Source organism: Carettochelys insculpta, chromosome 16 (genome assembly GCF_033958435.1).
Source record: "Carettochelys insculpta isolate YL-2023 chromosome 16, ASM3395843v1, whole genome shotgun sequence".
Lineage (NCBI taxonomy): Eukaryota > Metazoa > Chordata > Testudines > Carettochelyidae > Carettochelys > Carettochelys insculpta.
The window spans coordinates 21714191-21740897 of record NC_134152.1 but is presented as its reverse complement, the minus strand read 5'-3'; the positions used below and the strand labels follow the sequence as shown (position 1 = coordinate 21740897).

General features: G+C 41.7%; 2 protein-coding genes across 3 annotated transcripts in view; one reads left to right on the top strand and one right to left on the bottom strand.

The window, feature by feature from the left end:
* IQCK (IQ motif containing K) overlaps positions 1-6608 on the bottom strand; it is a 101788-nt gene extending 95180 nt beyond the window's left edge. For both annotated transcript variants that reach the window (XM_075010670.1, XM_075010671.1), the window contains exons 1-3: positions 6530-6608; positions 5464-5519; positions 2568-2691 (exon numbers count right to left, since the gene is read on the bottom strand). In XM_075010670.1, the coding sequence (XP_074866771.1) occupies positions 2568-2691; positions 5464-5519; positions 6530-6578 (229 nt within the window). In that variant the 5' untranslated portion in view covers positions 6579-6608. The remainder of the gene's footprint in view (positions 1-2567; positions 2692-5463; positions 5520-6529) is intronic.
* Positions 6609-6660: 52 nt separating this feature from the next.
* Positions 6661-26592, top strand: KNOP1 (lysine rich nucleolar protein 1). Its single transcript, XM_075010612.1, has 5 exons — positions 6661-6716; positions 9814-11179; positions 16693-16761; positions 17343-17420; positions 22340-26592. The coding sequence occupies exons 2-5, from the start codon at positions 9815-9817 to the stop codon at positions 22649-22651; spliced, it is 1824 nt and encodes a 607-aa protein (XP_074866713.1). The 5' UTR covers positions 6661-6716; position 9814; the 3' UTR covers positions 22652-26592.
* The last annotated feature ends 115 nt before the right edge of the window (positions 26593-26707 follow it).

The window sequence follows — 26707 nt, the reverse complement described above, 5'->3', positions numbered from 1 at the left end:
TTATTAGGTGATGAGCTTTTGTGGGTGACTTACCACAAAATCTAATAAATCAATCTGTTAGTCTTTAAGGAGCTATGGGACTGCTTGTTTTTTGTGAAGCTACAGATTAACATGGATACTTCTCTGAGACTATTTAACATGATTTACCTTTCAAATTACATGGTCCAGTGTATATAAAGGTTTAGGCATTTGTTTTAAGAAGGTGAATTTGTGCCCTGGTTTACTTTGTATTTATGTCACTGTAGTTCCACCACTTTCATTGGAATAACTCCAAATTTACACTGAGTTAGCCAAAAGCCAAAAGGTGACCCACTTTTTCTTCTGGGTTTTATGATCTCAAAGTTAAAAATAAATTCAAACAACAATGCTAGTTCTAAAAAGCATTTCAGTACAATGTACATAACTTTAATTTCACAGATAAAAATCCCAATTAACAGCATAACAAAATTTTAATCCCATCCTACAGTGTTAGACAGTAACAATTATTTTAAAAATTTAAATGTGTCCTGTTTGTTTAGCCATGGTGTTGTTGTCAGTCTCAATTGACTGCACATTTTATGGACAAACTAGATACAAAATGAGTACTTTGTATGCCAATTTTGGAAAGGGAATAAAATACATGGGGCTGTACCTAAAACTTTATTGCTAGGCCTACGCTACAGTGATTTGTTGACAGAAGTTACCGTCAGAAGAAATCTTCCAACAAAACCTCTGTCAACAGATCGCAGTCACACACAAAAGCAGATCGCTCTGTCGATCTGCTCTGTCAACAGAGAGAGTCCTGACTGCCCAGCAGCTTTCCTGGCAGAACAACCAACCAGAAGCACAGCAGACAGGGCTACCCACTGACCCAGAAGCCCTGTCTGTTGACAGAGGGCCCTCCCGGGGCATCCACACGACTTTTTGGTCAACAGATGCTTTGGAAAAGGTGTTCTGCCTCATGGCGGAGAGGCAAAAGGCTGTCAACAAAAGTGCTGAGGTCTGTCAACAGCATGTTAACAGAATGCTTTTTAGTGCGGATGCTGCACAAGTTTTGCTGACAAAACTGGGATTTTGCTGACAAAACTCTCTAGTGTAGACGTAGCCTGCATCCAAATGACCCGCAGTTTCAATGAGGTTTGGGCATTTGACTCTGAAAATTGTAATCTGTACACCAAAGACACTGATAAAAGTGAACCCATTTCAAGATTCAAATTTGTCAGTACTAAAGACCTTAAGACAGGGTGGGCAGGATCCAGCCTTCTTGCCTGCCTTTGTGCATGAGGCAGCATCACTCAAGGCAGCTAGCTGCTCCCTTGTGGCACTCTGCACTGCAGAAGAGAGGGGAAGGTCTTTGCTCCCTGCTCCCATCCTCAGCAAAATCTATGATCGCCAGTTGGCCAGTTTCCAGCCTATAGGAGCTGAGAGATTTTGCTGGGAGCAGTGGCTGCATGTGAAGATTGCCCGATAGCACAGAGAGCCATGTGGAATGGTCTAGGTCTGCTAGCAAACTTTGCAGCCTGCCTGCGACTGCTGCTGGCTAAGAGCTGCTTACGTGATGATAATTTATTAGGTGATGAGCTATCATGGGACAGACCAATTTCTTCAGATCTGAAGAAGTGGGTCTTTCCCACAAAAGTTCATCACCTAATAAATTATCTTATTAGTCTCTAAAGTGCTACATGACTGCTTTTGTGTTTTGATAGAATGCAGACTAACATGGCTCTCTCTCTGTTTCGGATTTCTATGTGAATTTCAGAAAGTTGAAACCAGACTTATAAAAATGGAAGAAGAAAGATTCAGAGTCTGACCACAGATGGGCAAAAGGACTATATTTTGAAAAGAGTTCTTGGTCTCAATTATAGACTTATCTTACTGAATCTAATTTGACTTTAAGAGGAGAAGGCAAACATAGTTGTCGGTCTTCTGTTGTAATACTAATAGCTGAGTAAAAAGTCATTATTTGTAGTAGGAGAACTGTCCTCCATAGCTTTATACAACTGTACAGAAATCCCTTAATCCTGCAAAAGAATGCATTATTATAGACTTCTAATGCCTGTGGTGGGTATCACTGAGACTCTGCAAGAATACGAATGCCCAGATTGGGATATCTGTTCGAAGTACTGTGGACCAGTCAAGGGAATCACAAATAAGAAACTGTGTGGAAGTTCTTAATTTTTTCTTCTAAATAGACTTGAAAATTAATCACAGCAGGGTGCCCCCCTAATGTGCCAGCATTTCCACTCTTCCAAAAGTAGGAGAGATTGTCAGGCTAGCTCAACATAGCTGGATGTATCTTGATTCAGATTTTCACTTCAAAACCCTGCTTAGACCATACAACATAGTATGGAAGACAGCATACACGATAAATTATTTTTTGGCCCAGCAGGCCCCCTTTCATATAAAGGCAGATATGCTTTTACAAGTCAGAAATATTAGGCATGTATAGCTCTGTGCCAGCCCTAAGGTACTGTAGCAAGAGATCTTATACTCACTACCATGAACAAGGTTGACATTACTCACAAGACCTGCTTTACATCCTTCCTATTCCTTACAAAGTAAATATATTCCCTCAGACTTTTACTTACATATTTGTGGATTTGGTGCTGCTGTGGGTACGAAATATACTTTTGGGGCAATGGAAGATTCAGTAGAAGCTGAGTAAAACTGCTCTGTATGTAAAGGCTGCAAAATTTCTGTATCCAAATAAACCTGTTTAAAATAAACATAAACAGATAAAACATACAGCTTGATTTCCCTTCATAAATATATTTCAAGTAAAATCAGTGAGAAGAAATACAAGTTTTGTAAAAAAACAAAATTTACAATGTATTAAAATATTCACTCATTTCAATATTTGAGCTTCTTAGTTTCTATCTTTATGAATACTTTAAACACAGAGAGAATTATGTTTGGGGAAAAATAATCTAAGCTCCAGTGCACTAAAAATGTCCAAATCTAGGAGGCTATATGTGTGAAAGATTAGGACAGTCATCTTAAGAAGGGCACTGTGCAGGGATTTTCACAATTTAAAAATTGTATTTTACTAACTGTTAATAAATAATACCCATTAGGAAACTAATATTGAAACATTTTCTTATTAATATTTTTCCATTCAATTGTTCACATACCTGCTTTAGTATGCTGAAATACTTTTTGTCATTTACGAAATAAAATAACTGAAATCTTTGCATTTTTAAAGAAAATACAGAACGCCAAATTCAAACATCTGAATTTTTCTCACCTGCAAAAATGCAGTAATACAGCCTTAGAAAAACCATAGTCCGAAAAAAAAAATTGAGAACAACAAGACTGCATGCCCAAAGTTTGAACTGCGCTTATAGGAATGCAGGGACTGTTACAGTGGACAAGAATATTACTTTGTCAGACAGCTATCCCTCTGATGTTTAGAAAGAGGAAGGCAAACATCTCTGACCAACACTACTGCATCACTGTCACAATTTGCTGTCAAAATTTGGCATAATAAACTGTTACGTATTGGAACTCATCTGGGTTTTTGAACATGTTCCTGCTCTAATGAACAAAATATTAGTAGGATCAGACCCTAATATATCTAATATGTTATATATTGACAATACAGGCATGAACACACACTTCTTCTTAATGCATGCAAGGTTCATATTAAGGAATTAGCAGATCTTCATTAACATATACATGCATGTAATTCTACTAGTTTTTGATACAATTGTGGTGAAACTGAAATGGGCAGATATATTAATTTCAAGTTAATGACAAAGTCATCAGAATTTGGTATTCTTTTTACATACATTAATATACTACAATGATGTTATTTTCATCTAAGGCAACAGGATATCATATCAAATGATATCATTCATATCAAATGTCAATATAGTAAGCTAACTGATGTGCAGTAGGCTAGAGCAGCTATGAGCTGCCTAGTTCAAAGGAAAACATCCCATTTAGGCTGAGAAAACCTTGTTTTTTAGATTTTGTAGGGCTAATTTGATACTCTGTGTAATAAGGTTGTATTTGAATGAGTAAAGACTTATGTAACTGCTCATCCAGTTTTTTTTGACACAAGGACTCAAAGTGTTATTTGGTAAAGTTTTATGTACACTGTTGATATCAATAGGGCCAAAGTTTTCTGAGAATAAAAATACTTAGCCATATTCAGACCATGTTTAACCAGGTGCATCTCCACTGACAACAAATTTGTCCATCTTCCATGTAGAAAATCAGAGTTATGAAATCAGAGTTACAAACTGACTGATCAGCCACATGCCTCATTTGGAATTTAAGTAAGCAATCCAGTACCAGAGACAAAACAATAAAACTGTAGAGTACTGTGTTAAACAACTAAAAATAGAGAAAGATTAAAAAAGATAAGAAATCTGTTTCTCTAACTGTTTCATTTAATTTAAGACAGTTAAAAGTAGCATTTTTCTGCCACATAATAAAGTTTCAAAGCTGTATGTTCTGTCGTGAACTTCTGAAAGAACAACCAGAATACTTTGTTCAGAGTTACAAACATTGTAGACTTACACACTACCTCAATTCCTAAGATTTTCACAAGTATGAGGTTTTAGAGTAGTAGGCTGGAATCTGGTCCACATTTTTGTAACTGTTCCCTCTGATAGGGAAAGGGACAACATCTTAAACAGCTTTCCAAACTGAGAGATTCAGCACACAGCATACAAAATTCCAAACTCCCCACTGTTACACACCAAAAATAAATTGAGGGCATGTGTGTTTTGCCAGTAGCAAGAATATGAGAGTAAGGCAATAATGGTCTGTGTGAAAATGAAACATCAGTCTTCTGCTCTGCCTACTTGCCTCATTCTTACTACCATGGAGAGTACTGAAATACGCAGGCACCCAGTGAACAAGATGCTTGTGTATTTTAGTATCCTTCCTATGCATATGAAGGAAGCGGACAGGCAGAGCAGAGGGACAGAGCAATGCACAAACAAAAATGCAGCTGGTAATCTAATGTTAGACGTAGCAGCCTTACCAGAATATCTTAGAAGAGCAGTGATTTGTGAAATAGTGCATTTGACATTAAGAGAAGTTTGAAATACATAATCATTTGTTCACTGAATTCATTTTGTGATACTTTTAAAATATCCAATCTTTTCTTTTAGAAATACAGGTTGAACCTCTCTAGTCTGGCACCTACAGGACATGACCAGCGCTGAACTACAGAATTTGTCAAACTACATGAGGTCTATATTATTTAGCAGCATTACCAACACATCCACTGTTCAGTGGGCTCTTAGAAAACATTTGGGGTAAATTAAAGCTAAATAACAGTACAGAACACTGAGAGCCAGGACCGGTACCTGTAAACAAACTTTATGGGACCAAGGGACATCTGGCTAACTAAAGTTATGCTGGACCCTGGATGTTGCCAAACCAGAGAGTGCCAGACAAGAGACGTTCAGCCTGTAGATGTCACTTTTCAGACAATACCATGTACAGATATTTTGCTTGAATAGTACTCACAAAACTGTGTTTTGATTCAGGACTATCCGGAAATGAAGGCTGCTCTGCTTCATACTCTAAAAGAGAGCAAAAACTAGCATCATGCCAAATGTCAAAGGGAATTGATAACACTTTTTCTGAAAACATACAAAAATATTACGGATTAAAACTACTTTTCTTTGCAAAACTGATAACCATGTATGATAAGTATATACTTAACATAAAACCTAATTTAGAAGAACGAACTCCTGTGAGGTAGATAAGTATTATTCTCTGCAGTTTATAATAAAAAAAAAAGTGGAAGGGCAGAGAGGATATGTGATCAATTCCCTTTGACATTTGGCATTTGAGACTTTTGTCTTGCATTTGTGAGCAATCTATTTTCTTTTCAAACCTCTGAACCAGTTGTAGTCTGCTGTTTGCAGACCTGGGCTCATCTAATAGTTATATTCCACTAGGGAGACCATAACTCCCTGTCCTAAATACAGGACAGGGAGATATGGGGATGAGGGGCGGCTCCTCCTGGCTCCATCAAATCCTAGAGAGCCGGGAAGGAGGCGGCACCCGCCAGCCCTTCCCAGGAGCCCCGGGGAAGCGGGAGGGATGCAGCAGCTGCCCACGCTCTCCCCACTTCCCTGAGGCTCAGGGAAGTGACTCCCCAGGGCAGATGTAAGGTGACCCTTTTAAAACGTAAGTCGGGTGCTTATTGGCCTCCCAAATACGGGACCGTCCCGCCCAGCGCGGGAGGGATGGTCACCTTCTTTTCCAATGTCCAGTTCTGTGCAACCCGCTGAGCCAGACTGTCCCCAGGAGAGGGACGTGAATGAAAAGCCCCAACCACCACACGGGAGTGGGACGGGGAAAGTCCCACTAGAAACTGACATGCAAAACCCTCCAGCCCCAGAGGAAGAAAACTGATTCACAGCGAACCGACATCCCTACCCCAGTGAGGGACGCTTGGTAGGGGCCTACCCAGCCCTACCCCAGCGAGCGAGGCTGGGGGCTCTGCAGGGCGGAGTCTCCACTCCGAGGGCAGCTCCGTCGGGGGAGCCCCGCCCGAGGGCTGACGTGCAGGGGAATCTCTCACCTGCGCAGATTTGCTCCCAGAGCGTCCTCGGCCTCTGAGCTTCGGCCATGGAGGGACGCGGTTACCAGGCAACCGCCAGGCGGCGGCTCCCCTGAGGAACCCGTGTCGACCCCGTCTTCCGCTTCCGGGCCAGCGCTCGGCGGACACGCTGTGGGGGGAGGGGCGGTCGCACGTGCGTCGGCAGCAGGTAAGCGGGGTCGGAAAGGGACGCTGGCTGGGCTGGGAGCACTTGGAGGTGGCTGGTAGAGAGGAGGGGTACGGCACTGAATTGCCGCTAACGCCGATACATGCGTCCTTCCCGTCACGTTAGAACCACGCGGTAAATAACCCGTCTCCCGGGAATGCCGAAGGCCCAAACCTTCGGTCTCCTCAGCGAGAAACCCGCCCCCGCCCCCAGCCCTGCAAGGGGGCGCTCGCTGAAGCCCGGCCAGCCCCGGCGTCCACACCTGCGGTGCAGGGCCGCTCCCCCACGGGCAGAGGCTGTAGCGTGATGGGGTCCGGGCGCTGAAGCCGCGCGGCTGACTAGCAGACCTGTGGCAGACCTCTACAGTCTTCTCCCCACGTATCTGACGTGTCGGGTCTTTGCCCACGGAAGCTGATTCTCTAAAATATCTGTTAGTGTATAAGGTGCCACAGGACTTCTTGTCGTTTTTACGGCTGCAGGCTAACACGGCTGCCCCTCTGATAGTAATCCTCTGCTGCAGCCTGCTCTGGGGGAGCTGCACCGGCGGGGGGTGATAGTCCCTCCTTTTGCAAGAGCTGTTGAGTGCAGTATGTTTGGCATTAGAAAAGGTTCAGAAAAGGGTGACTAAGATGATTAGGGATTTGGAACGGGTCCCATATGGGGAGAGGCTAGAGAGACTGGGACTTTTCAGTCTGGAAAAGAGGCGATTGAGGGGCGATATGATAGGGGTATATAAAATCATGAACGGTGTGGAGAAAGTGAATATAGAAAAATTATTTACCTTTTCCCATAATACAAGAACTAGGGGACACCAAATGAAATTGATGGGTAGTAGGTTCAAAACTAATAAAAGGAAATTTTTCTTCACACAGCGCACAGTCAACCTGTGGAACTCCTTGCCGGAGGAGGCTGTGAAGGCCAGGACTCTATTAGGGTTTAAAAAAGAGCTCGATAAATTTTTGCAGGTTAGGTCCGTAAATGGCTATTAGCCAGGGGTAAAGTATGGTGCCCTAGCCTTCAGTACAAGGGCAGGAGATGGATGGCAGGAGATAAATCACTTGATCACTGTCTTCTGTTCTCCTTCTCTGGGGCACCTGGCATTGGCCACTGTCAGCAGACGGGATACTGGGCTGGATGGACCTTTGGTCTGACCCAGTATGGCCGTTCTTATGTTTGCCCTAGCAGAGAGTCCATAAGCCATTATTCCCTAGCATGGGAAGTGCATGTCACAGCTCTAGGGTAGCATTCCTGCCAGTACACCAGAAGCCGTGCACGGATTGATTTCCTTAGCATTAGTTTACACACAGTTTCCTCCCTGCTATGAAGCCCTTTCTGGTTGGGTCTGAGTTGCAGCAGCAGATGGGAGTTCTGGGGCTGTTCTTACTGGGAGAGCTGGGTGAAAACTGAGGACCTCTGTGCAAATGAGTTGTGCATCTGGGATGTTCAGGGAGTTGCTTGTTTGAGGGAAGCCAACATCTCTGCTGACTTCATTGAGGGTTCCCATGAATGGTGTGCTCTCGGAGAGAAAATGTTGGGGACAACTAGCAGATGAGGGTTTCCTGTCCCTTGCTTGTGAGGACAAAGCCCAAAGTCTTTTGGAAATGGAGAACACTGATCGAGCTGTCAATTCTGTATTTCTGGCTACATTTAGAGCAGGACATATCACTACAGTTCAGAGCTCCCCGACAAAGTCATTAAAAAGTTGATTTGGCTGCATATTTTTGGGCCTACTCAGGAAGGAGAGCTGCATCCAAGGGGAAAGGGGAAGAATGCTAAGAACTCATTTTATCCTGCAGTCTTTGGGAGTCACTTGGACATGCTAAATTCAACCACCTGAGTTGCCTCCTTAATACTTTGTGTTGGTGGCAGAATGTAGATCTACAAATATTGGTACTGAAGAAGCTCAAATTTAATATCTCTGAAAGAAGAACGGTTTGTGTGGTAATAAATTCAGCCATTCCACTTCATTCCTCTCTTAAATGTTGTTCAGACCTGAAGCTAAATGGTGTAATCAGAGGTATGGGGGGGAGGGTGTAGGGGGGTGGCTTGCCTTGCCCCTGCTCTGCCCATCCCCCCACCCCAGTGCCATGCCACTTCTGGTGAGTGCAGGGCAGCCTGCCTTCCAGAGGGGCATGGCCTGAATTAGTCCAAGTTCGCTTCCCCTGCAGTTATCATAAGCAGTGTGGTGCTGATGTTGAATGTGTGTGAGCCCCCTGGTATCCCCCAAGTGTTGCCTATGAGTGTAATCTTCCATGCCTTGCTCACATTGTAGTGCTTACTAATCCCATTAACCAGAGAGGACTATGTTAAATGTGATTATAATCAGCTAGCTCCAACTAGCGTGATTCTGTTGGAGTCCCATATAATAGACAGCAAAGGGGTGGGGAGGTAACATAGGAGTGGTGTTCTCCCCCTGCTCCAGTCAGAGTGCACAGACGCTGTATGTAGTCGAAACTTACCTATGAAACATATCAGGAAGTAGGTAACTCAGACATAAACCTAATCTTTTCCTTCCATCTTGAGGGTTGCGAGAACTCATTTGTTGGACCACCTCTGTTCTTGTCTCTTCTTCTATTGTGGCTGGAGATAATTTAATCCATGTGTTAATATGCACTGATTACCTACTCCATCATGTTGGCTGTTAGAATTGGAAGATCCTTGTTGGTCTATGGAGGGCACAGAGGCTGCAGTCCTATTACAGAAAGTTTTCTGTCATGGTTGGGTCAGCATAGTTTAGAAAAATCTCTCTTGATAATACTCAGAAAAATCATACTTAACACCTGGAGTCTTTCAGTATGCTTGTAGCTAACATAGTTCTGATTTGAGTGTGGACAGACCTTTCATTCAAAGAAATAGTTGATGGATTTAACTGTGTAAGAAATGTTTATAGTCTGATCTTAAGAGCTGTTCCTTGGATATTTAACTTAGGAAAGGAAACTGTGGGTTTGTTGCATGCCAGAAAATCAGACCAGTAGTTTTTTTTTTAGTGTCGTCTTGATAGTTGAAGCAGAATTAACAGCTTAAAAGAGTGTGAAACACTAAGCAAAAAGCTCTGTGTTGCAATACTAAAGCTGTGCACTGACCTGCATTTTGTTTTCAGAATGATAATAAATGAAGATGGAGGGAGTATGGATGAGGAAACAACACAGAAAAAGAAAATGAAAAAAACGAAGAACACTGGGACGCAAACTGTCATCAAAATTAAAGAAGAACACCAGTCTGACACACAAGAAAAAAACAAGGTGAAGAAAAAGAAATGCTTAGCAGAAGAGGAGTCAGATACATTAAAGCTTAGTAAAAAGAAGAAAGTTTGCTTCAAATTAAAGAAAAGAGAATGTTCAGACAATCTTGTGTGCATAGAAAGGGATTCAGAGTCTGAACCAGTAAAAGAAATAAAGGAGAAATCTAAAGTTTTCAAAACGAAGTCAAAGAAAGGCCAAGATCTTTCCTTGTTACTCTTGGAGAATAATCAGGACAGCGATCAGTTCCCTCCAAAGAAATATACAACTCTTTCTCATGAAAATATAGTCATTGGCAAAAGGCACAGAGAGAATATCACCCATATCTTTGAAGGTGACAGTGAAGTAACCAAAAAAAAGAAGAAAAAGAAAGAGAGAGACATTTCTTCTATAACAGTGATAGAAATTCAAGACAGTGATCATGAAATTTCTAATCAAAACCTTACAAAAACAAGTAATACCACTTTACAGGAAAAAGCACGCACTGGGAAAAAACAAAAAAAGGATATTGTCCAAAACTCTGAAGGTGAGAGAGAGAGGGTGAAAAAGAAGAAGAAAGACAAACATGGCTCCTTAACACTGGCAGGTAACCAGGAAAACAATCAGGGTGTTTCTGATGAGAATCTTTCAACAAGAGACTCCAGAAAGAATCAAGAAACCAATTCCCAGGAAAACTCATTCATAAGAAAAAAACAAAAAGAGAACATTGTGCAGAACTCTGAAAGCAACAGAGAAGTAACAAAGAATAAAAAAAGCAAAGATTTTTCCTCCTTAACATGTAAGGATAATCAGGACCGAAGTCATAGAGCTTCTAATGAAAGCCTTCCAAAAAACCAAGATGCTAAGAACCAGGAAAAAGCACTTACTGGTAAAAAACACAGAGAGAATTCTGAAGATGACAGTGCGGTAATGAAGAAGAAAAAGAGAGAGATTCAGCAGGAAGAGGAGGGAGTTAAAGAGTCTGTAAACCTTATGGATGAAGATCGGGAAACATCTGAAAATGAAAAGAATGCGCCTGTTAAAAATAATAAAAAGAAGAGGAAAAAGAAATCCAAATCACTGGAAAACCTTGCAGTGGATAATGTAAATGAAGGACTTAATGACAATAATAATGCACACTTTGGCAATAAGGGTGAGAAAAGAAATGAACAGGGATCACAGAATTGTGCTAAAGAGCCCAGACCGAAAAAGAAAAAGGTCACAGTTAAAACAGAAAATGAGGCAATGGTAAGCTCTAAATGGTAAGCTCTTTCCATCTTCTATCTGAGGAACTCAGAGCTTTTCATGTACACATGAAGAGTCCAATTTTGCAAGCTGTTCCAGATGGGTGGACTGTGTGTGGCCACATTTACACCACTGGGGCTGCAGTTATGTGTAGGGGGAAACCGAAGAACAGCCTGCAAGTTCAGAGCTGAATGAGCTAAACCTCACAACAATCCTGGGAGACAGAGAAGTATTTTATAATTTGTAATGTCTGTTGCAATAGCCACGTAATGTTTTAATTACAAAAATATAAAATGCACATATAACTCCACCAGGTGGTGATGAAATAGACACAAAATAAAGGGTGTGTCTGCTCTGAACTTTCTCATACCCATCCCACTGTTGGTCTCATGATACCAGTAGTAGCAGTACTGGTGTAGAGTGGGATAAGTGTTTTTATCACCATGCCATCTAGACCTGTGTCTACATGATGGGATGGTAAAATGCCAGTGCCCATCAGCACCTTGTCTGTGCTAGGCATTTTGTCGTCCTTAAGGATTATCTGTTGTTGCCACTGCTGGAAGAGCTACCTATACTAGTAGCAACTGTTGAAGAACTTTAAGGGGGAAGAAAAACCTGCCTAATGTGGACAAGACCTTCCAGAAAATCCCAAATGTGTTCAAGACCTCAAATATTGATCTTTAAACTCTGGTAGACCAAAGGTTGGAGAGGATGTGACCTAAACTAAAATTTACTTGTTAATTAAACTTAACTCCTAAATGAAAACAATCCAGCAAAGGCTAAACAAAATAAATGGGTGTTTAAGAGCTAGGTAAAGTAAAACTCCAGAAATCTGTGGCTCCAAATAATTGGAGAAGTAATCCAGCAGATTGATTGTTTATTGTGGAAAAAACATTACAGATTTTTAAAATTGTGGTGCCAGTTGAATAGCCAGATGAGTTTGCTGTGATGTGGAAGGTATATGGAGAAACGGTGTTGCTCATGAGATAGAGGGCTGTGTTGAATTGAAACACGTATCTAATGTGCTTCTAAAAACTCTTGGCAAATCAAGCATTTTCAAATGAATGTTTTTTCTCTGGCGTTTTTCAAAGTGTTCCACTCTATTTAACAGTAAGGACAGTGAGTCACTAGTGGCAGGATAGTTTTATCACTTTCTCTCCTTGCCGCTTGCAGGCATGGGGTCTGAGAACTACTAACTCCCATTGAAGACTGTGGAAGCTGCATGTGCTTAGCATCTCTAAAACTCAACCCATAGATGACAATATACTCTGCAGTTTCACAGAGCCTTTTATCTAAGGTTTTACATATGTTATGTCTTAACAACCCTTAGAAGTAATTACTTCTCCAACTGCTTTACAGCAGGGAAACCTTAGGCACAGATGAGATGCAACAGACAGTGCCACACTGAGTCAGTGGCTGAGCAGGGAATATAACTCACTGCCTCCTTACTTTGTGCTCTAACAGCTAATTCTCATTCCGCTACTTAAATCTGTAAAACTGGCATCTTTTCTGGCTCAGGCATAACTCTGCCGCTGTGGTAGTTAGCACTCGGTGTGCTCTACCATTGTGTGTGCAGTGTTAGCGTTACAGCCTCACATTTTTTAAAAACACTGTCCATTTGTTAGATTCATGATGGGGTTGCCTGGGACACTGTCTCCATTTAGCTCAGTTGTGAGCCAAAGCACACGTTAGTAAATTGGGTGTACTCTGCTTTGGTGTGTCTCCACAGATGTTTGTGTTTTGTGGAATTCTGCAGCGCCTTTCAGGGTCCAATGCTTTTCATCGTATAGCGATTCCAGCATGCAAGTGAAGTCTGCAGCTTACATGGCAGCGTGAAAATGGGCTTTTTTTGGTCCTGGAGTACATGTGTGACTGCTTGTGTACACCTATCATGAGTTGGACAGTTGGGGCTGTAGCTGCCTTTACTTGGTTTTTTTTATTTTGTTTTTTCCTTTTGACCTTTCGAAGGACATGGTGGTTTTATTGCTGTGATGATAAATTTTCTAATTAAATTGGCATTGTCCCAATGAGGGGGCCATTATTTGGATTTATGCAGCTGTTCCCACCTGTGCACAGGCAAGATAAGCTTTACAGTGGCAAAGGTAGTAGAGTGAGGGTCCTGGACAATGAAGATGGAAAGCACAGCAAATTGCCTTCCAAGCAGCTGATGAAATGGGGGAAGGGAGACATGTTTTCTCTCACTATGTATTCATGTTCCATCCTCGGTACATTAAATAAATTTACCTGAAAGAAATTCCTCCCAAAGTGTGGAAATCAGGGTAGTGCTGCTCTGAAGAAATGTGGTTATTGTTACACCCTTGTAACAGAAGGTGGTGTAGTGCTTCCTGGTCACTTGTTCAACTGCATTATAATTCAGGACCAGTTTCTAATTACTAATGCATGTCACATGCCACTGCATCTCTTAGAACATCCGCTGCTTTGCTTCTGCCTGCAAGCCCCGTAGTGTTTTTTGAAGACACTACACAGCCATTCCCAATGTTTAACTGAGGCTCACATTTGTCTCCTCACTGATAACAAATTTGCCGTGGTTGGCAACAAGTCTTTACTAATGTTAACTCTCATACAAAATGTCTGTGAGCACTGTGAGGATATATAGAGGATTTACAGAGGATATTGCAGCTCCTTCACTGTGGTCCTGAAATAGAGACTGAAACTCTGAGGCTCTAAAACAGGAGTGGGAAGCATTTTTGAGTGGGGGACATGTACCCACAGAAAAATCAGTATGATGGGGGAGACCCACCCTTCCATGCCCTAGTCGCCTGCTGGGAAGCGGGAGAGGGGCAACGAGGTTCAGGGCTCCCCCCCACCCCAGGGTTAGATTGGCCCTTCCGGGGGCCCAAGGTTAGTAGATGTTTGTGGAGCCTCTCTAGGCTCTGGTGTGAGGCAAAAAAGGGAGGGGTTCAGGGGGTGGGAGGGGACTGCCAGGGAGTGAGCTGGATGTGGGGTACAAGAACGGAGCAGGGGTGCAGGGCATGGGCATGAGGTAGGATGCAGGAGAAGGCTGGGGGTGTGTGATCTGGGTGGGAGGGAGGAGGGTACAGGAGTGGTGTGGCAGGAAGGAGAGAAGAGGTGGGATTAGGGTGCTTACTTGGCACTGCTGCTGGGGGAGCACAGGTGGCTCTATTCTACCTTGTGCTTGCAAGCACCACCCCCTGCTGCTCCCATTGGCTGTGATTCCCATCCAATAGGAGCATTGGTTGGAGCCTGAAGGCCCCTGTGCTGCCATTCTCCCAGCCTGGCGGTCGGGGAGGGAGGTCAGCAGTGTGCAAAGCCACTTTCTTCCTGACCCTACTAGGCAGAGCCACCCATGTAGGGGCTCTAGCACTGGCTCCTCACGCTTTGCCCCCCGCAGCGGAGAGCTGGCGTTCACAGTCCAGCTGTGAGGGTGGTGGGCCAGGCTCAGACTCTCTCATGGGGTTGGAGCACCAGCCCTGGCTCACCCCACTGCAGGAGAGGGAAGGAGCCCCAAGCTTTGTGGGCTGGATCAAGGCAAGTTGGGGGCTGTAGGTTCCCCCTCCCTGCTCTAAAACCCATATTTGTTGTAGGAGTTGAGCCAACCCTGGCGCTCCCTCCGTTTGAGGGTCTGGCTGCACGCGCATTTAAACACTCCCTGCTGACTAAATGAATACACAACGGGGCACATGTGTAAGACAGCACATGCCAGCAGTCACTTGGAGGAACCCATCCTGTTCTGCTTTAATGAGTGTTGCTCCTGGTGTCAGTGAAAGTAGAACAGGGGCCTGAGGTACTCACAGTTTTTCTGTACACTTTCAACAGGGAATACCAATAGTAATAAGTTACCAGGAATGCTAAAAAGCTGGCCGTCTTAATGTATGTCTTGTTGGTCCTGAGAGGCTTGTCTCTTAGCCAGCAGGTTGTCCAATAAAAGATGCTCTTTGCCCCCACCTGACATTTTTAATGGCAGGCACTGTGTTACACATGCATAAGCCCCATGGATATACTGTCTCTCAAAACACCCCTTTCATTTTGCAGCAACGGCCCCACAGCTGTATCTGTGCTGCCTTTTGTTAGTGAGACTTCGTGACACTGATGGAGTCCAGTCACAATAGCTCTGAGCAACATAAGCCAGGATTATCCTGTACGGAAGAACTAGGTGTACTTCTTTTAAATGATCTGGTTATGTGTGCCTTAATTCTGTGAGGTGCTGATCACTCTCAGCTCAGCTTCTGTCATGCCCAGTAGAACTTCAGATCATTTCATCCTGCATGAAGGCCTGATCCTGCTAATTTTCAGTGGTCAGTAACCCACTATGGGTCAATCAGTCATTGTGGATTAGCCAGGGTAAATGCATTCAGTTTTCCCTTTCTTGCCTGCCACCTACCCTTCAGGCTTCAATCACTGTAGCTCTGTTTGCTGACCTTGGTTTGTTGCTGTCATCACTGTTTTCCCTTTTGTTTTAAAGAAATCTGGAGTGACAGTACTAGGCCAGCAATGAAGGGTCCTGTGGCACAGTACTAGGCCAGTGAGAAATAAACTGGATGCTTCTTTTTTGTTTAGAGAATGAGTTCTCCTTATTGTGGAAAGCATTTTTGTCTCCTGCTGGGATTTGATGTATTTGTGTGTATGTGAATTTAGTGTATCAAAAGATAGATGTAGAAAATGAGCTCAATTATCTGGGGGCAAGGTGAGGTAAACAACAAACAAAAAACCCACAAAATGAAATAACCACCTTTACTAGCATGAGTCTCTTACAAGTATTGTCTGAGCAGCTCTTTGTTATTTCATGCTTGAATTATGGTTCCTTTTTTTCCTGAATTAGTCTTTCTTCTGGTGCCTTTTCTCAATTAGTCAAACCATTGTGGCTCAAAACAAAAAAAATAGCCAAGTAGCACTTTAAAGCACTTTGTTTTGATAGTATATAGACTACCACGGCTTTCTCTCTGTTACCATTGCGGCTCAGTTAAGTTTCTGTTATCCTAACCTCCCCATTCCTTATCCAACATATGGGCTGCCTATTAAGTACATCTTTGTTACTGATTTGTGTTACTGATTTTTAAGTTATCCTTAAAGTGGCACCTGCATACCTCAGTGAGGAGGTTTCTTTGTACTTGTTGGTTAGTTTGAGTCACAGATTTATACTGGTAACTTCCTCCCTTTTTATTTGCAGATTCAAATAAATAACTGATTTTTACCAAACTCTTTAACAGGAAATGCTGGTCTCCATCTTTTGCACAACAGAGTATTGTATATTACTCCTGTCTTTACAAATCCCTCATGTTCTCTGGAAAAAATGGGTTTCTGTTCTGCAAATCTTTGGCAGATGTTTCTCTCCATTGACGGAAATCGTTCAACTAGGACATGCACAGGTGTAGTTGTCTCTTGCAGTTTAGAAATTGACTGTCCATTTACCTGATTTTGCAGCACCACTATGTCTATTAGAAAATGTTCTCACATTTGTCACTGCCACGATTCAAATAGCAGTGAAGTGAGTCGATATCCATACTTATATTCAGGTGTATATCTTTGTTTTGCAGGAATGTAAGGATGATGTAACAGTTGTGAAGGAAAAGAAAGGAAACTGTGATGAAATAAACATAGACAAGGTATAATATTTCTTTATACTGTGTAGCTTTGTGTAGAGTCAAATCCTAGTCATAGATATGTCTGCAAGGCACATGAGTGTGCACATGCTCTCTGTAGATAAGAAACCATTGATTATTATTGCGAGCATGCATGCAAGAATACTACTTACCAGATGGAATCTGCTGTACCTTCCATTGGCCAAGCAGGCTGAAATCTGGAGCCCACTACTGCAGTGGATGCCAAAAGATTTGAAGTAGCTGATCAGATTTAATGCTCACTTGTTCATGCCTCATCTGCGCTGGCACTTTCAGTATATTTGTTACCTGCAGTGGACTTTGTGCCAAGAAAATTCAGTCCCGATGGGAAGGATTAATACGTTTGAATACCAGAGTTAATGTTTCCCATTTATTTGTAAGAAATGCTCACGCTGAAAATGAATAATGGCTTTTGTCTTCTGAAATCGAGTGTGCAAAAGGCTAGAGTGCTAACTTAATTAGACTACAAAAGAGGTTTTACAGCTAGTCCTTGTGCTGTGACTGCAGTTATCCAAAATTTCACCCCCAAACCAGTGTCTTGTATGTTTTATTTTTCTTCCTTGCAGGTTAGACGGCAAGCTCTGCAAGAAGAGATTGATAGAGAATCTGGCAAAACGAAGGGTTTCAGAAACAAAGTGGAATCTGTACGTATGAACCTAGAGCTTGATCTGATGGGATAATGTGTCCACAGCAATTCTGTTGAAAATACACCACATCCTTCTCTGTACGCTAGTCAGGTACACCACTTGGCAGACAAGCCTCTCTTCTGATTGCAAATTTGAGGTCATACTGGAGAACAAATTAGTCCAGTCCCGAGAGACACTAGGAGCAGACTAGCCAAACGCCAATAGAAGTGAGTGTACAGAGCTCTAATTCCCATCATTAGTCCTGAAAAGTAGCATTTTCCCTGCTCCCCTGGAGAATTAGCCAAGATGAATTTGCTGCAAACCCATTTTCTATTTGTTGTCGAATACAAATAACATTAACCCATGTATTTAGTTGTCACTGGCACTAGAAATAGCACAAAGTTTGCCCTGGTAGAAACGGCGAGCAGAGAGCTAATTCCAAATTGTTGAGCAGCAGCAAACCCAGCCAATTTGTTTTAAAGTCTCCATACTGACTTGCTGTGCATGTCTAGAGGCAGAAGCCTGTCTTCTGGGAAGGAAGGTCACATGCGGGTGAGGGGCTGGAGAAACCGCCCGAATCCATGTGAAAAGCTTGCTGGTAACGCAGCCTGGTATTTCAACTCAAGTGGGGGTGAGCAAAGTGGAAAGGCTGAAAGGTGAACAAGAAAACAGTGCGTTCTGCCCCTTTCCCTGTCAGTCTTTTCACCTTTCACAGCTCACACCCACATCTCCGTAGGGCTTGTCTTGGTTCTTTGTCTTTGCATCTTCTGCTCTCTGGCAGGTTTAGAGCGGAACATCTGTCAGTTGCTGTAATTGCTGGTCTTTAGCAGGACAGTGGGATTCAGAAAGGAATGGGGGCCTTTTTAGTATCCCAGATCATTTCCACTGTCTGTGAAATATACCAGAACACTGCCGCAATTCTAATCCAGTAAACTCTTTTGTATCTGGCAGTCCCCGGGACTGGGAGTTTGCGGGATATTCAGATATTCTAGACAACAGAGAGGCATACCAAGCAATGTGTAACAGTAAAGAAAAACAAAATTAGATATCAAGAAACAGACAAAAATGTATGCAGAGTACTTTTTTTTTTTTTTTTTTTACCAACAGTAGTATTATACACTGTCAACTTATACTGTATTTGTATTTACTTTCACTATATTGTATTTATGGAAAATGTAGCTAACATTTATGTATGGTTAGAAGGCCAGTTATTTGCGAGTTCTGCATGATAGATTGCTAGATATGAAAGTGTTTCCTGTAAAGTACAAACATACGTAAATCAAATGACAGAAATCTATAAAACATGTAAATTTTGCGTGGTGGGGGATTGGGATGTGAACTCTGCTTTTATTTTAAATTATGCCTTGAAACCTGTACCTAATGGTTCTGAAGTCATTCAGAAAGTGACATGTTGGCCAGGAATCCCAGTCCTTTGATGCTGATGTATCAGTGGTTATTAGCACATAGCAGAATACGAGCTATGAAGACTAATTAGCGAGCTTCACAAAGAGCATGCCTGAAATGATCCAGTAAAAGCTGATATGTAGTAATTGCCAGCAGTTAACTTAAGAAATTATAGGGTTTGAAAAGGTGTAATTATTTCTGCATTTGTGCTGATATGTATCTTGTACCTCCAAAAAGAATGGTTGTCACAGACACTGGCTTACAGTAGCTGAATGACAAAATTATGAACACTTCTACAAAAGTTAAAATAGCAGTGAGGTGGTTTGCATGCTGTTTGAAGGGAAACTCCTCAGTAATATGGAAAGTCATCTTTTAAAAGCAGACATCTTAATCTATTTAGAATTAAAAGCATTTATACCCACTGGCTATGTGTAGTTTACAAAAGCCCTCCCCAGCTTGCTGCACTATTGTAATTGTTGCAATGTGTGTAGTATGCTGTGTATCATCTTGGCTGTTTTGTTGACCATGATTAAGTCATAAGTATTGAGTTGGATGGATTGAATCGTCATCGACCATGGGCTCGGCGCCTGTTGGTGTCTGATGCTTCTCTCGCTGTTTCCTTCTATCTTTCCCTGTTCAGTGCATTGGGGCTTAGTTTCTGTAGATTAGATCTGCACCACCATTCTCTGTGGGGTGTTCCTCTCCTATTCGAACCGTCTATTATGCCAGATACCAGTGTCTTGACTTTTTGTCTGTCATTCATTCTGCAAATATGCCCAAATAGCTGTAAGTTGCATTGTATAACCTTCGGTCTCTTTCAGCTGTATCTTCCTATATAATTCCTCACTGGTGACCTTCTGCATCCATCCTATTCTCAGGATCTTTCTAGAACAGCAACTCTCGAATGCCAATATTCTTCTCTTTGAATCTTTTATCGTCACCCATGTCTCACATTCGTAGAACATGCTGCTGAATACACACGTTTTCAAGATGCTCAGCTTTGTTCCTAAGCTAATCGCTTTCCTTTTCCAGATCTTATCCATTGCTTTCAAACTTGCTCTTGCTTTCGCTATTCTAATCTCTATTTCCTTGTTATAGTCTAGATCATACGTTATGTTGCTCCCCAGATACGTGAACTTTTCTACGTTCTCTAGTTCAATCCTGGATGGATTGAAGGCATTCGTGAAAGCTGCATTTTGAATTCTGATTTTTCCCGTAGTTTAAACCAGTTTATCTAACCCCTAATCAGAGGACAAATAACGTATTAGTTCAAGTTAACTGTGGGTCATCCCCACTCTGAAAGGTGAAAATGGAAGAGTCAGTCATGCCAGATATAGAAAAGAATTAACAATGACATTGTGACTTCCAAGCCACCCACAGGGACTGTGTAAAGAAACTTACAGAAAATAGCTTTCTTCAGTAATAGGAAGGTGAGGAGATTTGCCGATGTGACTTGCAATGTGTCCATAAATACAAAGGGTGAATTGTACTTTTTCACAGGGTATCCCCACACCAGAATTTGGCCACAGTATAGCCCAGCATACGCCCCCTGAAGCTAGTACACAACAAAAATAATTTTGGTGAAGTGGGCTATTCACATTTTAACTGAAGTACTGTATAAAGATGACTGGTGGATGGGAAGCCCCATTGTGTGACACAAGTAGTTCTGCTTGTGTCAGCAGCTGAAATGGAAGACTAGAGCTAACAACTGACAAACTCCAAGAGTGGCAGTAGTTGTAGGGATTGAGATCTTTTTAAAGGTTTTGCCTATACAGGCTAGGTAACTAGTGAAGGAAGGAATCACTGTGCAGAACCCATAGGCCAAGTTTGGATGTGTCTTCATAGTTAGAATTTTTGTTTAATTGCTGAGGTTGTTCATATTTACCTCTGAGAAAGGAAAACGAAAAGGCACAGGACAGGCCTGAAACCTTTTCTAGAAAAGCCAAGCAGACCGCTCATTAGAATAACTTAAATGTAGCTAGAGAAGGCTTTTTGTGTCTTTGGGAATTTAGTGTCCAGATGGCAGAGTAGTTGGATGCCTAAAGATAAAGGGCAAAGAAGCACCAGGGACAAAACGGGAATGAATCTGGGGCTGTGACTGCACATTCAGCTACGTCAGTGGTTGTCTGCAAGCTGTCTATTGTCACTGTGGTTTTAAAATGGCTCATGATGCACCTTTTGTTCCATCTGCAACCAATAGAACACAGCAAGCCTCTCTTTATTGGTTACCATGGCTTTGAAAACATTCGCTGAACATTCTTGAGCTTATTTCTGAAAGTTCACAGGAGCATCAGTCCACAGTGTGACAGACTGTCCCGTTACATAATTGGGAAGTAAATGCTGTAATTGTCCATATGTGGCTCATATTTACTGCACTGAGGCAAAGCAACGATGCAATATTCTGAAATGAATTTGTGGTAAACAGTGCTATCTTGTTTCTACACAGGAATTTAAATAGTTGAAGCATTTATTTTAATTCTAGACAAACCTTAATTTAGGCTGTAATTTTTATATTCCATCCTTTGGAAGTTCTGAAAATAGTGGGGAGTGGTTTTAGTTGTGCACAACGTGGTAGCAATAATTGTAGTAATCTGACAGACAAATCTCAAACAACAGGAAATACTCTAGAGTCAGTCATGGGCACCTATTAATGCCTAGCTGCTCTAATATTTAGATTAGTTCATAATTACTTAATATTAAGTCTGTTTCCTTCTCCTTTAGCTCCATCATAGGCCAAACCATGTGTGGGGTTGATGCTGTTCTGCCCTTTTTGACTGGGAGCCTACACTGTACTCAGTATTGCTGACTGCTAGAGCAGCAGCAAAGCCCCCTCTACTACTTGAATAACAGAAGCAGTTATGATAGACTGTGCCAGAAAAATGAAACCACTCGGTCTGCCTCTAGGTTAGATGCAGATGGGTTCCAAATTGTTAGAAACTCTGAACATCTTTAAGACAAAATCCCTTCAGGAAGGGGGTGTTCATGGGTGTCTTTCCATGCAGTTCCCATCTCTTCTTTAGGAGGTGTGCATGCCTCGTTCAAAGGTTCTTAAGATTACTTCCATTTACTTGCTCCAAGAATGTTGTAGATTTTAGTGCCTGCAAAAGACAATGGGATTGGGTTTGTGGTGATGTTTCTGATGGTGTGTAGTGAACATGGCTTGGTGCACAGGGATATTGAGGGTTTTCCCCTTCAAACCTCCAGCTCACTCTGCTCCAGAGAAGTTGCCTTCTCCAATGGCAAGGAGACTTCTGAGCATTGTACGGTTGGTTACATGATTAGTGCAGCCAGTTCCTTACCCTGTGCTTCCCAGGAGTACAGCAAGGAGCAGGCATACAGATGGCATTCAGAAGTGGGAAGAACAATTTTCCCTTCCCTCACCCCACTAGTTTTGGTGTCTCTATCGCAATCTTTGTGGCCCCTGGGGTGGTTGCAACCCCCTAATGCTGGTGTCATTTTATGTTCTGATCCTGTGAGTTTATGAATAATACAGTTCAGGTAAAACTTCCTAATCATTTCGTTTTTTTCAGCAGGACACACAGTTTGGCCAGTGGAGCACAGCTACTTTTGAAAGTTCAGACCAAAAAACAAAATTCCTTAAACTGATGGGTGGTTTTAAAAAGGGTTCCATCTCAACTCAAGATCCACCAGGAGCCAGAGAAAAGCCGAACCTGGCTCTGAACAGGAAAAGTGAGGAAACCTTAAAGCAGACCCTGCAAATGCAGTTTGAGAAAGCATTAAACTTGAAGCAGCACAAAGGATGTGGCCTTGGATTCCAGCCTGTTGCCAACAAAAAAGTGCACATAGACAAGTATGCTTCTAGATCTATTAAATTTGATAACTAAATTTTGTTGCAGTAACGTGAGGGGAATGAAAAACCATTCAAACTTTACATTTTTTTTGTGGATGAAACCAAGTTCAGCCACCGGTTTGCAACTTTACAGCACCAAGTGCTGATGTGACTTGAAATCTTACTGCACGTGAGACTAAGATGTAAGCTCTGCTCAATTACAAATCCCAGTGTACCTCAAAGGTTTACCAGCATGTTCTGTACTAGTAGAGAGAGAATCTCCATCAGAATATGTTTGAGACTTGCAGCTGTACCCTGTGGCAGTTTAAATCTTGTAAATATTTACTTGAACTTTTAAGAATGCAAAACATTTTAAAACCCTAATACATTTTAGTGACTCAAGGGCAACATAATGATTACTTTCCTGTTTTTAATATAAAATCCGCACAAATGTTTTTCTGCTACCAAATTATGGAATTTAGCATTGAAAGATACACTATAGGTACGTCTAGAATTTGATCAATAGGCTACTTTTTGCCAGATCATTTACACTTCCCAAGTAACATTTTATTTCAACATAAAAAACCCAGTGAGTGATTGTATCTATAAGGTAGCTATAAAGATGAATTTGTTAAAATTTCTGTGCACCAGTTAAGCATGACCAGAGATGGATAGTAACTTTTAAAGAGTCACTGATTTATTCTTGATTGCTTCTTCATCCTGGCTAACATTGTATTCATCTATTTTGGTAGCTATTTTAAAGGCCAAATCCTGGTTGCAGTAAGTTGGCAGAATGCTCATTGGCTGTTGAGATCTGGTGTGGCCCAGACTGTTTCTCAGAACTGCCCAGGCTGCATGAATGAAATTCCTGTTTCTTAACCTTTGGATTAACTCCTACGTTTGTTAGTCACATTTTCACTGGTTGTGTACAAAAAAGCATGAACTGTATAAATGCAATTGTATGTTTACTCAATCTATGCATATTTGGAACTCCAGAGTCAGTCACTGGGAGTGCCATTGTCTCCCTGAAACTTGGAAAAGCTATGCATGTAAACTGGGTTACATTTTCACCGGGGCTATGTCTACACAGCAGTCTTATTTGGAAATAAGCTATTCCAGAATAGCTCTTTTGAAATAAGGCTGTTACACACAAAAATGTTTCGAAACAGCACTTGGCTCTTTCGAAATACACAGCGCTTATTTTGAAACAGGTGCCATTAAGAAGGAATAGCACCTATTTTGAAATAACTAGTTCAAAATAAGACATAGAATAGTGCTTAATGGCACCCCTTTTGAAATAGGCACTATTCCTCCTGCAATGAGGTTTAACCCATTTTGAAATAATGCACCCACTATTTCAGATTTATTTCAAAATAGCAGGGGCATAGTGTAGGTGAGTTATTTTCACATAGCAGTTTTCTTGCAATACCCTGGCTGCATGGCTATATCCTTCGTGGCTTTCCACGGGTTAGGGTGGGATATGGGGGGCAGTGAGGAGATGGTCTAACACTGTGAGCCTTGTTCTGAGGAGCCCTATCTTAGCCTCCATGCTAGCTGCATATAACATGCACATTCCTCAATCTTTCTCCTGTATTTAGCAGCTGTAATGTTGAGAAATTTGTATACATTTATAGTGAAAATGTTTTATGCTTTGTACCTAAATGTCATTTTACTGTAGCTTTATAAGCCAATTGTTTCTATGGAGACTGGGTGTGTTCATTTATTTCCCAATTAGATATTTGCACATATTTTGTGAAGAGTATAGTAAAAATCTTCTATGGCCATTATTTTGCCATGCTTGTGCATTTGACATAATTCCTTACAGGTGAATTACAGCCTGTTAACAGTAGTGTATCAAGGGTTAGGATTTTTGGCAATGGGTGGCTGCAGGGATGGCCACCCACAGTAACAGAGGAGGCACCCCACTGAACATTTAAAATTTGAGTTTAGGGGGGGTGGTGTGTCTGCTAAGTCCTACCACAAGTCAAGTATGGTTAGGGTAAACTGTGGCACCTTCATAACTTATGTCATGATCTTACAGCTCTTTCTGCCTGTATAGTTCCTGCACAGAGTCCTAACTCAATTCTCTTTCCAACACCATGATCACTAGTTAAATTTCTTGGGTTTTTGCTCATTAACTTTTAAAAGAAAACAAGGGCGTGGAGCATGGAAAGATACACTGCATCATTGTCATCTGGATATACAGAATGTCAAAGTTTGAGAGGTTCTCAGCTTAGAAAAGAAGAGACAAGGGGGATACGTTAGAGATGTATAAAGATCACGACTGGTAAATATGGAAATGTTATGAGAACAATAACTTAAGAATTAGGGATCACTAAATGAAATTAATGGGTAGCAGGTTTAAAACAAGCAAAAGGAAGTTTTTCTTCATGCAATGCACGGTAGGCCTATGAAACTCCTTGCCAGAGGATGTTGTGATGACCAGATCTTTAATAGGGTTCAATTAAGTAGATAAATTCACGTCAGATGCTAGAGTTGAGTAACAGGAGAGGGACTGGGATACCTGGCAGTGGCCAGTGTTGGGAGACAAGCAACTGGGCTAGATAGACCCTTGGTCTGACACAGCATGACCATTCTTACAGACCTGTCTTAAATCCATTGCAAAATTAAGACACTGTGACAATGTGTGAAATGCTATGGGCAACTTCAGTCAGTTAAGAAAAACTGAGGTTCACGCACCTCACACATTTGATTATAAAACAGGCTGCAGAGCTGTTCGGTGTCTGCTGTTCTGTGACATTTGTGTATTACCTTCTGTGAAAGGATCCTGGCATTGTGCATGTTCATGTATCACAGAAAGCTGTACAAGTAACAGGATCAGAATCCTTGCATGCATTTGCTACACTGTCACCCCATGAACAGGTACACCACACTGTTAACATTCCTACTAAACAGGTGCAGCAGATATTTAGCTGGAGGGCTCCCAGGCTTCCACAGGCATTGAACCATGGGTGGAACACTCCAAGACAAATTGTCTAACACAAATAAACATGTTCACCCATGTTTGTTTTGTTTAGTTGTTGCGGGGGGTGGGGAGGTGGTGGGGCAGGAGATTGAGTCTCCTGCACACAATCAGGTCAATTTTTAAAGAAAAGGCTTAATCTAATGTAGACAGCACCATCTCTCCCCCGACCACTTGTAATTCTGGTTCTCACTAGACTTCACATTGATGTATTCACAACATATGAGCCAGTATTTCCTTACTGGATAGCTATGATATACTTGTTCTGATGGTCACATACACTACATGATTGTCTCAAAAACCTTATTTCCAATCTAAATTTTAAAAATACTAACAAGCAACAAATAGTCAACTCCTCTGAATGAAAGCTGTTATTCCTAACCCTCTACTGCAAGCTGTGCATACCCAACTAAATTATGAACAGCAAATGATGTAGTGAGCATTCATTGACAACTGGACCCTTTAATGTAATCACCACTAACTCAAAATTGCAGAAAAAAAATCAGTAGTTGCCTGGCAACCACAGCAGTCATTCACCTCAACCAGCCGATCTTTACAGATGGCTTTTCTTCTCTTAAATAGCATTTAAGCTGCATCCACTTTAAACCCCAGCATGTGTGATGATGCACAAGTAATGGACACCTGCATTTCTTAACCAGTAGCAAAAACCATAAAAAACTGCAATCATTGACTGATTAACACTTATGCTCCCCAGCTAAACTAGTTTTTAGAGAAACAAAATGCTTGTTTTAACTGGCAAAGCATTATCAGTCTCAGCATGGAGAATATTTCGACACCATTCTAAGTGCATTAAGTGGTATGCCTGCCACAGAACACAAACTACTTTAGTACAGAAATTCATTCACACAATAGGACTGTCACCCTCAACAAAAGACAACTGCTCAAAATTTAACGAGAGTATTTAAGTCATCCTTGGTTATTGTAGAGATTAACTCAAATTGCCTAAATAATCAAAACTAGAGCATGTTTGGCACTAAAGCAATCTCTGGCTCCTTGCCACTGGTTAGAAATGGCAGAGAGAAATTTGTTAAGCAGTATAATAGCAAATGTAACTAATAATCACAGGATGTTCAGTCAGTCAGATGATGACTGTGGATATGTGTAATA

What these genes read in the sequence shown, in the direction of transcription:
- KNOP1 (XM_075010612.1), top strand. Translation starts at nt 9,815, where the DNA reads ATGATAATAAATGAAGATGGAGGGAGTATGGATGAGGAAACAACACAG. An exon ending in AAACAGAAAATGAGGCAATG is followed by an intron (nt 11,180 to 16,692) that starts GTAAGCTCTAAA and finishes TTTGTTTTGCAG; the next exon opens with GAATGTAAGGATGATGTAAC. An exon ending in ATGAAATAAACATAGACAAG is followed by an intron (nt 16,762 to 17,342) that starts GTATAATATTTC and finishes TCTTCCTTGCAG; the next exon opens with GTTAGACGGCAAGCTCTGCA.